The sequence below is a fragment of the Ahaetulla prasina genome, chromosome 4 (genome assembly GCF_028640845.1).
Source record: "Ahaetulla prasina isolate Xishuangbanna chromosome 4, ASM2864084v1, whole genome shotgun sequence".
Lineage (NCBI taxonomy): Eukaryota > Metazoa > Chordata > Lepidosauria > Squamata > Colubridae > Ahaetulla > Ahaetulla prasina.
The window spans coordinates 149,479,571-149,492,032 of NC_080542.1; the positions used below are offsets into that span (position 1 = coordinate 149,479,571).

A 12,462-nucleotide genomic window follows, 5' to 3' on the forward strand; every position below is an offset into this window, starting at 1 on the left:
CGTTTTGTAATCTTTGATGTAAACAATAAAAAAAAAGGAATCCTGCCTCTGATTGTTGTTGTTTGTTGATGTATTGTGCCTTAGGGGTTGTGTCTTTAAAAGTCAAAATATATTGAAATATAAAATATAAAGGAAGAACATAAAGGAAGAAATATATTTCATACCATTTTGGAGTATTTTCAGCTTTTTAGAGCACTTAAAAAAACTGGAAAAGCAAATATACTTTCTAGATGCTATAATGGTTAAATTCTATTATCTCTGTCTGCTTTATATACTAAATAAGGAGATTAAAATATTTTGTATCCTCTGCACCATTTGAGCCTGAATGCTCTTGAATATTAAAAGAAAATGTCTATATAGATCAGGGTTGAACTGTGGGCTTCCTAGGGGGTCTACAGGCTGGGTTGTTTTCTTGCTGATGTCTCATGACCCAACTAGGGAAGGTCACCAGGGCTAGAAGGTGACGATGTTGCATAGTAGGGTCATGAAATGTCTGCAAGAAAACCTCAAAGCTCAGGGAAAACCCAGGACCTCACAGTCCTCCTCCTCCTCCCCCTTACAAACCCTTCTTTCTAGTACTGATGATGTTACCTAATTTGATAATAAAACGTCTGCAGAAAATAGCCAAACTATTTATCAAACCAAAAACCCCACAGTCGTCCTCCTCCTCCTCCCTTCTAGTACTGATGATGTTCCCTAGTTGGGTCAAGAAACGTCTGCAAGAAAACCACCCAAATACCCCACATGTCTGTCATTGCCGGGCTGTGGATTTGAACCCAGGTGCGACCTCCTAATCCTGGTTTCTTTATTTTTTTTGGAATTAAGCTCAGGGAATCTAGGTTTAACGTGTGAACCCAGGCTTTGTGTTGGTCAGCCATAAGAGTGATCCAAAACCTGGCCAGGAGCTTTCCTCGACAAATCAGGTTTAATCCATTCATGGCTTGGAATAGAATGACTAGCCACCTTTGGAAGGGAGAACCACAGCCAGTCCGTGACATACGACCACAATGGAAGCTATGCCAGATGTTCCCTCCGTGAGTCCTGCCCCGTTTTTACGACCTTGCTGGGCCGCTGTAGTTAATTGCCTGGTTGTGAATCAAGTGTGGACACACACACAACCCCTCCCCCGTGGACTTTGGCTCACCAGAATAGTTGCCAAGGGGGGGATCATGTGACACACCCCGCCAGGATGCAGAAACGGTCATAAATATGAGTTCAAGTGGCCGAGGGTCTGAATTTGGATTATAAGCCCGTGAAAAAAAGTTCTCAAATTTTCCCCCCAGGGCTATTGTTCCTGTCGAATGGTTGCTCCACAGACAGTCATAAGTCGAGGACCTTAGGAAAAGAGACAGGGGGCTAAGCCAGTTGAACCATGAGAAACTGGGCAGATGGTTCCCATGTTGTTGTGGCCCTACAAGGGGGTCTCCCACCCTTCCCATCCACCCCCAATATCAACCAGTGGGGCTGGAGGAGTCATAGGGAGTTGTGGCTAGCTTCGCCCTTCCCCTCTAAGCCCCTCCCCAATTCAGCCCTTCCTGGGAAAGTCACCCCCACCGCATGTTTCCTCCCCCTCACACAGAAACCTTCAAACCCATCCTGACATATTTCCAGATGAGTTGGAGGGGACTTTGTAGGTCATCTAGTCCAACCCTGCTCCCCCCCCGCCCCAAAAATAAAGGGCTTATGGGGCGCCCACCTCCCTTGGAAGCCCCTCCCCCGGGAAGAGCAAAAACCTGGAATTGTGGTATATTCAAGCTGAGGGGGGGAGAGAAAAATTAGACCCCCTTCCGTTTGGCAGGGATTTTCTCTTTCCCCTCCTACGTTGTAACCCTAAAAAGAGACCCTCACCCTTTCCACCCGGGTTTCCCCCCACCCGCAATTGCGTGAGACTACGCTTCCCATCCTCCGCCGCCGGTGGGATAACGAAGCAGGTAGAGTTTGCGAACCCGGTTGCAGAAAGGCTGCCCACTCCCCATTTTTCTTCTACCGCTGCGCCTTTAAACCGGGTCTAAACCGGGCGGAGTTCCAGCCCCCTCAACCCCCCCGCCCCCGTCCCGCGGGGCGTTGCCTTGGCAACACGGGCGGTTTCTGGGCAGGGAGGGGCCCGGAACAGCCGGAGGGAGGAGGAGGAAGAGGAAGAGGAGGAGGAGCGAGAGGGTAAGGGGCTGCCTGGTAGAAAAAGAATGGGGGGGAGGAACGGCTGAAACCCCCCCCCACCCCAGAAGGGCAGGGAGGGAGGAAGGATGCTGGAGATGCCAAAGGGTTGCCATGGAAACGCCGGGGAAGAGATGCAGAGGAAGGATACTGGTCCCCCCTCCCTTTTCTCCTCGTTTGCACCTGCGGCCCTCCGTTTGTGGGGGGGGGAGTTTGCCGGTGGGAGGGGGAGATGGGAACACGGCCCCTCCTAAATAGCAGCGGGAGGGGGGCTCCCTGCAACAGCCCCCATCCTTGCAGATCCTACCTAGCAACCGTGTTTGTTTTGGGGACGGTTGCCGGGGCGCCTGGCATCTCTCAGTGGGGGGGGGGGTATTTGGGGGCTTTCTTGATCCTGCCATCTATAAAAAGGCAGGGCCCCACCCAGTCTTTTCTCTGGCCTCCCTCCACCTCCACACCCCCCCCCCCAGCAACAGCCCTGCGAGGTGGGGAGGGCTGGGAGCAAATAACCGGCTCCCGACCTCTTAACCTCACCCCAATAAGACAAAGCAGCAGTTCCTCTGTCCCAGGGACTCTGCAGCAACAGCTCAGAAGCAGCTTGCAGCCAAGCCATATTGCTTGAGGACTAGTGCCATGGGTAGAGGACATGTCCTGAAAAGATCCTGAAGAGAGCCAGAGTGATTTGGAGTGCAAGACTGGAGCCATGGGGGTTCTATGAGACCCCCCCCCCGACTTGTCATTTGCAAGTGGATCATGAAGATTTGAGGTGGATGTTCCTATCCGCCCCTTTGTTAAATTTTATTTTATTTCCTTTTACTATATTTCCTTTTCTTTCCTTTTTTTCTTTTCTTTTATTATTTGGTTTTATCACTTTATTTTATTATTTTATTTATTTTATCATTTCGTTTAAAAAAAATATTTTATTTTATATTTTATTTTACTTTTTTATTATTTTCATTTTATTATATTTTATATTTTTTATATTTTATTTTAGTTTTGTTATATTTTATTTTACATTTTTATTATTTTAGTTTTATAGTTTTATTTTATTATTTTACTTGATTTTTAATTTCATTATTTTATTTTATTTTAATTTTATTTTAATCATTTTCTTTTATTATATTTATTTTTTTATTTTCTTTTATCAAATTTATATGCCGCCCATCTCAGTATCCAACTTCCTGTTTCTAACATCCCCTCCTCTTTCTGGGACCTCAAGCAGAGAGTCCTTCACAGGAGGCAAATAAGATATGCAGGACTACTTCCCTGAGGATTAGGGACTTGCAGGAGACCCCTCCCCTCCCCAGGGCCAAAGGGTGGGCTACAGACGGCAGCCTGAACCATGAAAGCCCACTGGGTCAGTTTATGTCAATCACCAGGAGGCTGGGAGTTCCATGTCCATGGGTTAAATGATCCCTGAGCAAAGTCAATGGAGAAGCCAGATTCGCTGAACGGCCGTGTGACGAACTTGAAAAACTGCAGAGATTCACTTAACTTTGGTGGAAACAAAGGTCGTAAAAAAGGACAGAAGTCACTGAAGCGATGTCGCGCCAAAGCATAGGAATTTTGGGCTGGGTTGCTGTTATAAGTAGAAGAATAGCTGCCCCCCTCCGACATGGGTCTCTTTTTGATTTTGCACCTTCCCCTTCCCCGCAGGAGCTACAGCTTAGATCCAACCGGTCCTTCCGCAGTTGCAAAATGAAGAGTGATAGGAGTGCGGGTTAAGCCAAACACGACTGCTCCCGAGACCTGTCCGGAGGAACCAAAATGGACTTCCGGAGTGAGAAAACCGACGATCCGGACCACAATGGCAAGATCACCGTCCAGCTGCTAAAAAGCCGGACGGGAGAATTCGATCTCGAGTCCATTCTGCTGTTAAAGCTGCGAGGTCTCGGGATTCTGGAACTGGGCTGCCTTGGCGAGTGTGCCAGCTTAGAGTGGCTCGACCTGTCGGGCAACAGCCTGACCCACTTGGCCCCCCTGGCCTCGCTCAAAGCATTGACCGTGCTCAACGTCTCTGCTAACCGTATCTCAAACCTGGAACCACTGAGCGGCTGCGAGAGTCTGCAGAGTCTCAATGCATCCGGCAACCAGTTGCGCAGCCTACAACAGCTACAGTGCCTGGCCGGGTTGCGGCATCTGGACAACGTGCGCTTCCACAATGGCCCGGCCCGGCTCAGCAACCCCTTCTGCGCTGCCGCCGGCTACCCGGGAATCCTGGCAGAAATGTTTCCACGGGTTAAAGTGATCGATGGTGAACGGGTATCCGGACGGGGTAGCGAGCTCTACCAGCTGTGCAAGGATCTGGATCGCTCACTGCAGCGTTGCAGCAACGGCGGAGGTCTTGCCGAGACGGCCAGCCGGGCCCAGCCCTGGATGGAAGAGGGCTACTGGGAGGTCCAACCGGCCAGGAGAAGCTCCATCGTGGAGGAAGCCTATAAGCAGTTTAGCGAGGCTTTGCTGGAGTGCCGGGAGTTGAGTAAGCAGGCTGACCACAGCATCGGCCAGGCTGAGCGGGTGCTCGGTGTAGGGCGTCCCGACGCCAACTCGTACCTCTTTTGAGGCTGCCGGATGCTGAGTGTCAGATGCGCTGGGGAAGGGTTCTACGCTATGGCCAACTCTCTATGGCCAACTAGCCATGGGTTAGGGCTCAGGTTAGGGTTAGTCTCCTCAACCAATTCATCACAACCAACTCAAAACAGCCAACTTGCCATGGTCAACCCTCTTTGGCCAACTCACCACAACCAGCCATGCCCAACTCACCACACAAACTCGCCCGGCCCAACTCACCATGGCCAACTTACCGCAACTAACTAGTCATTGTCAACTCTCTATGGCCAACTCGCCATGGGACAAGAGTTACACAAATACCAAAGAAATGGTGGAACAGAATGCTTCATGAAAGGCTGCCGAAGGAGGAACAGAACGAAATGGGAAGGCCAACGATTAAAATAATTTTCAGATTTTTAAATTCTTCAAAATAATTGCATTGTTGAATTGTCCTGCAGCTAGTTGGTCACGCCAAGTAAGCTTATGGCATGTTGGGCATGGCAAGTTAACGCCCCCACCCTGCAAAAAAGGGAGAAGGTCCCTTACCAAACCGTTGCTCTTTCTGCCTGCGTTGGGGGGAACCTGCCAAGACATCCGTTTTTTCCCCCAAGGGCAGCGGTCACTTCGGTTTGGGTGCATGGTGGCCTTTCTCTGTGTGTATATGTAGGCACTGGCTGGCCTGCTCCGAATAGCCCCCTCCCCCAATGCTGCTTAACAAGATAACCACAATTCTTTGTCCCAGACTAATCCCAGCTTTCCCCCTTAAGCAAGCATTATGAATCTCGGCCTGGCTGGCGCAGCTGCTTCTGCTTTTTTCTGCGGGTTGGGTGGATCAAGCTAGAAATCTGACAAAGTGGAGACATGACAACCCATTAAAAAACAAACAAACATCGCCATGTTTGCAATTCTTTTTTTTTTTTTTTTTGGGTGGCCGTGTAACGAAAAGACAGTGTGCAGATTTGCTAACGGGAAGCCAGAATTTGCTATCCGAAGCGAATTCAAACAGTCCCATCTTACCCCCAGGACATTCCGACAATCTCCAGAGCCTTACACCGCTATGTTGTATATCGTTACTCTCCCACCTGGTTGTAGAGAGGCAAAATCACAGAGGACAGGTCTTGTGCCTGGCCCCCAAATGCGCTTTTTTTTTCAAGAGACAACTGGACGTTCTTGGTTTCTTTTTCCTTGAAGAGGTTTTGCTCCTCATCCGAGAAGCTTCTTCGTTCTGACTAACAGTTCAGTTCTTCAGTCAGAAGTGATGAAGCTTCTCGGATGAGAAGGGAAACCTCAGGACAAACAAACCCCCAAACAAAACAAAATTCAAGCTCTGATTGGATGGTGGGGAACAGAAAGATTGATATTCCTTGCAGATAGTTGGTCATTTGTGTCCTTTTAGAGAGCTGTTGAGGCCATTTGGAGGTTTGTCGGCGTCATATCCTAGTAGTACATATGGGGGTGGAGCTTCTTGAAACTGCAGCTTGCATGATTTGCGCTACTTTGCACTATTTGGGTTACCTTGAGGACACCGACAAACACCAACAAACCTCCAAGCAGCCTCAACATCTCTCTAAAAAGGATGCAAATGACCAGCTGTCTGCAAGGAGTATCAATCCTTCCATTCCCCACCATCCAATCAGAGCTTGTTTTTCCCCCCCCTCCCTTGAGGAGGTTTCTCTTCTCATCCCAGAAACTTCTTCACTTCTGACTGAAGAACTGAACTGTTAGTCAGAACGGAGGAAGATTCTCGGACGAGGAGCAAAATCTCTTCAAGAAAAAAGAAACCAAGACTGTCCAATTGCCTCTTGGAAAAAGCTGCTTTTGGCGCAACCGCGACCTGGAATGACTGAGAGTCTCCGTAGACGTCTTATGCCCAGTTTGCTTCTGGGGACGATGGACTGCCGTGGATGCCCACAGAGCAGAAATGACAGGCGTGGTGAAAACTCAACTTGCAATTTTATTGGGAGAATCGAGAGGGAGGGAAAGGTGAGGGACTGATGTTTCTGGAAGGTGGAGAGGGATGATGTCTGGATGCCATCAGCAGTTCACGCAGCTCTGCATTGGGGAGGGGGAGAGAGAAGGGGAGACCTTCAACATCTTCTCCAGATAGCAAGTGATCCAAAAAAAGCCCAGAGATAACAGAAGATCAACAGAGGGGGAAAAAATCTATCTATCTATCTATCTATCTATCTATCTATCTATCTATCTATCTATCTATCTATCTATCTATCTACCTCTTTCTCTCTCTCTTTCAACTGGACAAATTTCAGCTGAGTCCTTCAATATATATGTGTGTGTGTGTGTGAACATCATCAGTGCTAGAAGGGAGGAGGAGGAGGAAGAGGAAGACTGTGTTACTCTCCTTGTTACTCTCTGAGCTTGAAAGTTTCTTGCAGATGTTTCATGACCCAACTAGAGAACATCATCAGTGCTAGAAGGGAGGAGGAGGAGGAAGACTGTGGGGTCCTTGTTGTTCTTGGAGGTTGATGGAAAAAGGCCGAGCACCTACCTGGCCAGGTGCGCGGGGAATGATCAGGAAGGAAGCCCAACAGAAAAGGCAAACTTCCCGGGCAAGTATGGGTCCTCATTGGCCAATTTGATGGCTCGACATTCCTCTTCTTGCCGCCTTCTCACTTCCTGTGTGGGGAGAGGGTGGGGAGAAACCAGGATGGGGGGGTGGGGGCTGGCATTTCTCAAGATGGGAAAATGTGGGAATAGATCCCCCCCACACACACACATTTGCCAGCTTGTTGGAGGGGGGCAGATGGCAAATGAAGCCCCTTGACATTTCCCAACAGGGTCGATGGAACCTCTCGAAGAACTTGGTCCACTCTGGACGGAATCTAGAATGACGGAGGTGGAAGGACTCTTGGAGGTCATCTAGTCTAATCCCCTGCTCAAGCAGGAGACCCTTGCAGAATGATGGAATAACAGAGTCACCTTGGACAACCAGCTCTGGTATTCCGTCATTCTGTAATTCCGTCATTCTTGAGACGCCATGTTCGAATAGATGGCAATATAAATTTCCTAAAATAAATAAATTCTGTGATTTCCTTAAGGGCCTCCTGCTTGAGCAGGGGGTTGGATTAGAAGACCAGTGAGGTCCCTTCCAACTCTGTCATTGTGTGATTCTGTTCGGTTCCCATTGGGCTGGTCGTGGCATCCACATACCTAGAGAGCAACCAGCTGTGCTGGCATTGCCAGCCAGCCAGGCCAGAGGTAGGAAGGAGTCAAGCAAGCATCTAGCTTGTAACTGTTGTACAGCCGCAAATGACATAAGCGTGAATTCTTTCCAAATCCACAAAGCCTTATCTGGCGGAAAACAAGCCAAGATTCTTGTAACATTGGTGATTGACAATCACCAGGGGGAGGGGGAGGTGGGCTCAGGCCAAACCCCAGCCCTCCGACAGTGCCTTGGGAATCTGGGGCCTCCTCTCCCTGGGGAGTAGCAGAGATGCGGGCATTCAGGAGCAGATGAGGGAGAGGGAGGGGGGGTTCCGACCCACCTGGAAGGCGGGATTATGTTCAGATAAGCATCGGAGGGATTTGTTGATGAGGGTCCCGGGATTGATGGCATCAAACTTGAAGCAAGCCAAGCATTTCTGCCTCCTCTGGAGGAAAGAAAAAGAGAGAGAGAGAGAGAGAGAGAGAGAGAGAGAGAGAGAGAGAGAGGAAAGAAGAAACGAGAGAGAAAGAGAAACAAAGAGACAGAGAATGAGAAAGACAGAGAAAGAAAAAAGAGAAAGAGGAGAAAGAGAGAAAGAGAAAAAGGAAAAGAAAGAAAGACAGAATGAGAAAGAAAAAAAGAAAAATGAGACAGAGAAAGAAAAAGAGAAAGAAAGAAAGAAAGAAGAATGAGAAAAAGAGACAGACAGAATGAGAAAAACAGAGAAAGAAAAAGAGAAAAAGAAAGTGAAAGGAAGACAAAGAAAAAGGAGAGGAAGAGAGAAAGAAATACAAAGAGAAAGAGAGAAGGGAAAGAAAGAGAAGGAAAAGAAAGAAAGGGGGAAGGAAGGGGAAAAAGGGAAAGAGAAGGAAGAGAGAGACAGAGAAAAAGGAGAATGAAAGAGAAAGAAAGAAAGGGGGGAGAGACAGACAAATCATGGTTAAGTTACAACAGAACTCTAAAGAAAAATGTGTCAATTTGACCTCAAAACTGTTCAAACAAGACTGTTGTATGAGAAGCTCAATTCATCAGTGGAACCCCCCGCCACCAGAATTAATGGCTGCTCCACCACTGGAAGTTTTGAAGAAGAGACTGGAGAAGCCTTTGTCTGGAACAATAGAGGGTCTCCTGCTCAGACATGGGGCTGAACCAGAAGACCTCTGAGGTCCCTTCCAACTCTGTCATTCGGTCAGGGTCTCCTGTTCAAGCATGGATTGGACTAGATGACCTCTGAGGTCCCTTCGAAGGCTGTGATGCTGGGAGAGTTTCCTGTGTCTTTTTGAGGTTTGGCTTGCGAAACGATGGCTTTGGCTTTGTCGCTTGTTGTGTTTTGCAAGATTTGGTTCTGGGAAATGGAGGGTGGGGGGGCAGTCTGTAATCTTTGTGTGTTTGTGTGTGTTTGTGTACTCACGCCACCCGCTTTGACCTGGCAGTTCTGGCTCCTCCACTGATGTTTTCTGCAAATGGTCTGGACGAGGTTGACTTCCAACTGGACATAGGTGCCCTTTGGTAACACCTGGGAGGAATACAAAAGTTCAAAGGAAAATTAAAAGTGAATGAAAATTCAATTAAAAGCTAGGACCAGGTAAGAAACGGCAGGGACCCTCACAGGACTTAGAAGGGGTTATTTGGGGAGAGGGTGACATAATGAACTTCCCACAGGACTTCGCCAACTTCCTGACCTTCGAACCTTTCGTCGCGAGCTGAAAACATATTTGTTCATTCGTGCAGGACTGGCATAGCGTTTTAGATTTTACATAGTTTTAATTTTTAATGGGTTTTACTGTTTTTAATTTTATCTAAATTGAGCCAAATTGAATAAGTTTTTTAAATAGTATTTTATCTTGTATTTATATTGTTGTTCGTTTTTATCTGGCTGTAAACCGCCCTGAGTCCCTTGGGAGAAGGGCGGTATAAAAATCTAATTAAATAAATAAATAAATAAAATAAATAAATAATAGCAGCATTCCAATATTTGGAGGGGCTGCCCCAAAAAAGAGGGGGTATACCCTTATTTTCCAAAGCACCGGAAGGCAGACGGGAAGCGGCAGATGGAAATTCATCCAGGAGAGAAGCAACCTGGAATGAAGGAGGAATTTCCTAACATTTGAGGACGATTAACCAGCGGAACTGCTTGCCATTGGAACTTGTGGGTGCTCCAACACTGGAGGTTTTTAAGAAGATACCCAACAGTCACTTGTCTGGAATTAGGTAGAGGGTCTCCTGCTCTGGCAGGGGGTTAGACTAGATGAACTCTGAGGTCCCTTCTGACTCTGTCACTCTATGATTCCATAAGGCTCTCCTGCTTTGAACAGGGTTGAATTGGAAAACCTCCAAGGTCCCTTCCAACTCTTGTCATTCTATGATTCTGCTGTTTAAGGGGGCTGGCCTAGATGACCTCCGAAGTCCCTTTGTTTAAGTTGCGTTGTTTAACTCCGCACCTCAAACTAAGTCAAAACCCAACAGATGGAGCGCAATGGAGCTTCCCTAAATCGCAGCAGTCTATCTGGCATCCACCTGGGGGCCCAACTTATTCGCTCTCCCTCCCAGCCCCTCCTCTCCCCCTTCTCCCTTCTTTCCAGGGGGGACTTTCCCAGGGCGGTGGCTGACGAACCCGGGGCCTCTCTCTCTCTCTCTCAGCGCAGCTTTCCAAACGGTGCTTGGAGCATCAGGCCGGGCTGTCAATCAAGTCGCGCGTCCCCCCACCACCCCACTCCCACGCCTGATGCCGTGGGTTGGTTCGGGGAGTATGGAGAGTATGGGGGAGAGGAAAACCCTTCGGTGGGTGAGAACTGGGAGCCCAGGAAGGGAGACACGGAGATCCCACTCCCACGCGTGCTGATCTCCCACCTGCTCCTTGGAGGTCTCCCCCACCTCGTGGAAATCCTTCAGCCACGTCTGCCGACCTCCCACCTACTCCCTTGCGGGCTCCCCACAGACCCCCTCCCCTCTCGTGGAAGTTTTCCAGTATTCCCACGCGGACTAAACTCCCACCAGCTCTTTTGGAGGTCTTCTCCTCGGCACTCGGGTGAAGCTCTCCCTCCGTGGAAATCTTCTGGCCCTCCCACACGGAACTCACACCAGCTTCTTGGAGGAACGCCGCTCGGACGGGGCTCCCTGCAGGGAAGTCCCCCAGCATTCCCACGCGTGCTAAACTCCTACCAGCTTCTTGGTCTCCGCTGGGAACGCCGTCCAGGTAAAGCTCTGCTCCCGTGGAAGCCCCTACGCCCCCTCCCATGCGTATTTGATGGCCGCCTTCCCCCCAGATTGCCTGACCTCCATCACTTCTTCGGCCATCTCCCCTCGGAAGGCCGCCTGGACCAGGTTCCGCCCGTGGAAATCCTCCAGGACTTTCTCCAGCGCGTTTTGCAGCGCGGTCGGCCGGCCGACCTCAATCAGGACTAGCAACATGCACGACAGCAACCAACGGGACATCGTGAACTTCTGCGCGGGTCCGCTTGCGCTCCTCCTTCCCCTCCCTTGGAGCTGGCGGGATGGGTGGGTCATCGGCCCGCCTCCCTCCCCACGCCCCCTTGTTGTTGTTGTTCCGCGGGGGAGTGGGTGTAAGAAACGCCCGCCCACTGGCTTCATTGGGCTGGGAACTTTTTTTTCTTCCAAGTTGCGAAATCTCCGCTGGCTTCTCCGAAACTCTCAGCCCGTTTCGGGGAAAAGACTCCTCGCGTGACCCATTATGGGGGTGCGGGGGTATTTCGTTAGACTCCCCCACGAGTATCAGGGACAGGCGACCCCCGTGGGGGGGGGGGCGGACGTTGCACCGAAGCTGTCCTTCTCAGTCAATCGCCAATTGGCTCCGGGGGGGGGGGGGATAGGACCGTTTCGGCCGTCGTTTCGGACTCGGTCCGTTGTTAGACGCTGCGGTTCGGTTACGGACCTCATCCAGGTTCGAAGGCTGTAAATAGATTCCATTCCCTTCCCCCCCCCCCGGCTTTAAGAAAGAGAATTTCAATTCCCAGAATCCCCAGCTGGTGGGAACTTAAACACAACTTGACTTTGACACCCAGAATCCTTCAGCCAGCATGAGTGAACTTTGACCCCCAGAATCCCCAGTTGATGGATTTCAATTCGACTTCAACTCCCAGAATCCCCCAGACTACATGGTGATTCTGGGAGTCGCCATGGGTCGGACACGACTTCGCAACTAACAACCCCCCCCCTTAAAGTTTCTATAATTGAGAAATATCGCACTAAACACAAAAGAGGAGAGCAGAGCTTACATGAAGCAGGCTTTGAATTACAGAGCCCATGATTCCCCGCTTCGATGGCCGCGGATCGAGGTGACGGGGAGCCATGGGGCCTGCAATCCAAGGCCCAGATTCGGAAAAGCCTCGATTGGGAAGCCTGCGGCCTTCAAAGCGCAAAACTCAAATTCCCAGAGAACCGCGCGAGGAAAAGCTTTTGGAGGGGGGCGGGAGAAAAAAAAAACACCAAATACACGGCGGGTCGTTCTCGCGAGATTTCTTTCCGAGACGTGCGAAGGCGCGAAGTCTCTGTCTCTGAAAACAAATCTACAAAGAACAGATAGTCCCCGCGATTACAATACGAAGAGCGCGGGGAGGGGTGGGGAGAAATGCCTC

At 49.6% G+C, this 12,462-nt stretch overlaps 2 protein-coding genes across 4 annotated transcripts; one reads left to right on the top strand and one right to left on the bottom strand.

Annotated features, from left to right (window-relative positions):
- The first annotated feature begins 3,884 nt into the window (after positions 1-3,884).
- On the top strand, positions 3,885-5,562 carry LRRC61 (leucine rich repeat containing 61). The gene has a single exon (XM_058179391.1). It carries the CDS (start codon positions 3,922-3,924, stop codon positions 4,714-4,716), a length of 795 nt encoding a protein of 264 aa, XP_058035374.1. The 5' UTR covers positions 3,885-3,921; the 3' UTR covers positions 4,717-5,562.
- Positions 5,563-6,638: 1,076 nt separating this feature from the next.
- Positions 6,639-11,394, bottom strand: RARRES2 (retinoic acid receptor responder 2). 3 transcript variants are annotated; one of them, XM_058179405.1, is made up of 5 exons: positions 11,144-11,386; positions 9,279-9,383; positions 8,208-8,312; positions 7,211-7,338; positions 6,639-6,756 (listed from the first exon to the last, which is right to left on the bottom strand). In XM_058179405.1, the coding sequence occupies exons 1-4, from the start codon at positions 11,372-11,374 to the stop codon at positions 7,234-7,236; spliced, it is 546 nt and encodes a 181-aa protein (XP_058035388.1). In that variant the 5' UTR covers positions 11,375-11,386; the 3' UTR covers positions 6,639-6,756; positions 7,211-7,233. The 3 variants fall into 3 exon arrangements, with proteins under 3 accessions (XP_058035388.1, XP_058035391.1, XP_058035390.1); XM_058179408.1 differs by lacking the exon at positions 8,208-8,312 and having other exon boundaries at positions 11,144-11,394; XM_058179407.1 differs by lacking the exon at positions 7,211-7,338 and having other exon boundaries at positions 11,144-11,392.
- Positions 11,395-12,462: the final 1,068 nt, after the last annotated feature.

What these genes read in the sequence shown, in the direction of transcription:
- LRRC61 (XM_058179391.1), top strand. Translation starts at nt 3,922, where the DNA reads ATGGACTTCCGGAGTGAGAAAACCGACGATCCGGACCACAATGGCAAG.
- RARRES2 (XM_058179405.1), bottom strand. Translation starts at nt 11,374, where the DNA reads ATGACCCACCCATCCCGCCAGCTCCAAGGGAGGGGAAGGAGGAGCGCA. An exon ending in TGGCCGAAGAAGTGATGGAG is followed by an intron (nt 9,384 to 11,143) that starts GTCAGGCAATCT and finishes TATTCCTCCCAG; the next exon opens with GTGTTACCAAAGGGCACCTA. An exon ending in GCCAGGTCAAAGCGGGTGGC is followed by an intron (nt 8,313 to 9,278) that starts GTGAGTACACAA and finishes TCTTTCCTCCAG; the next exon opens with AGGAGGCAGAAATGCTTGGC.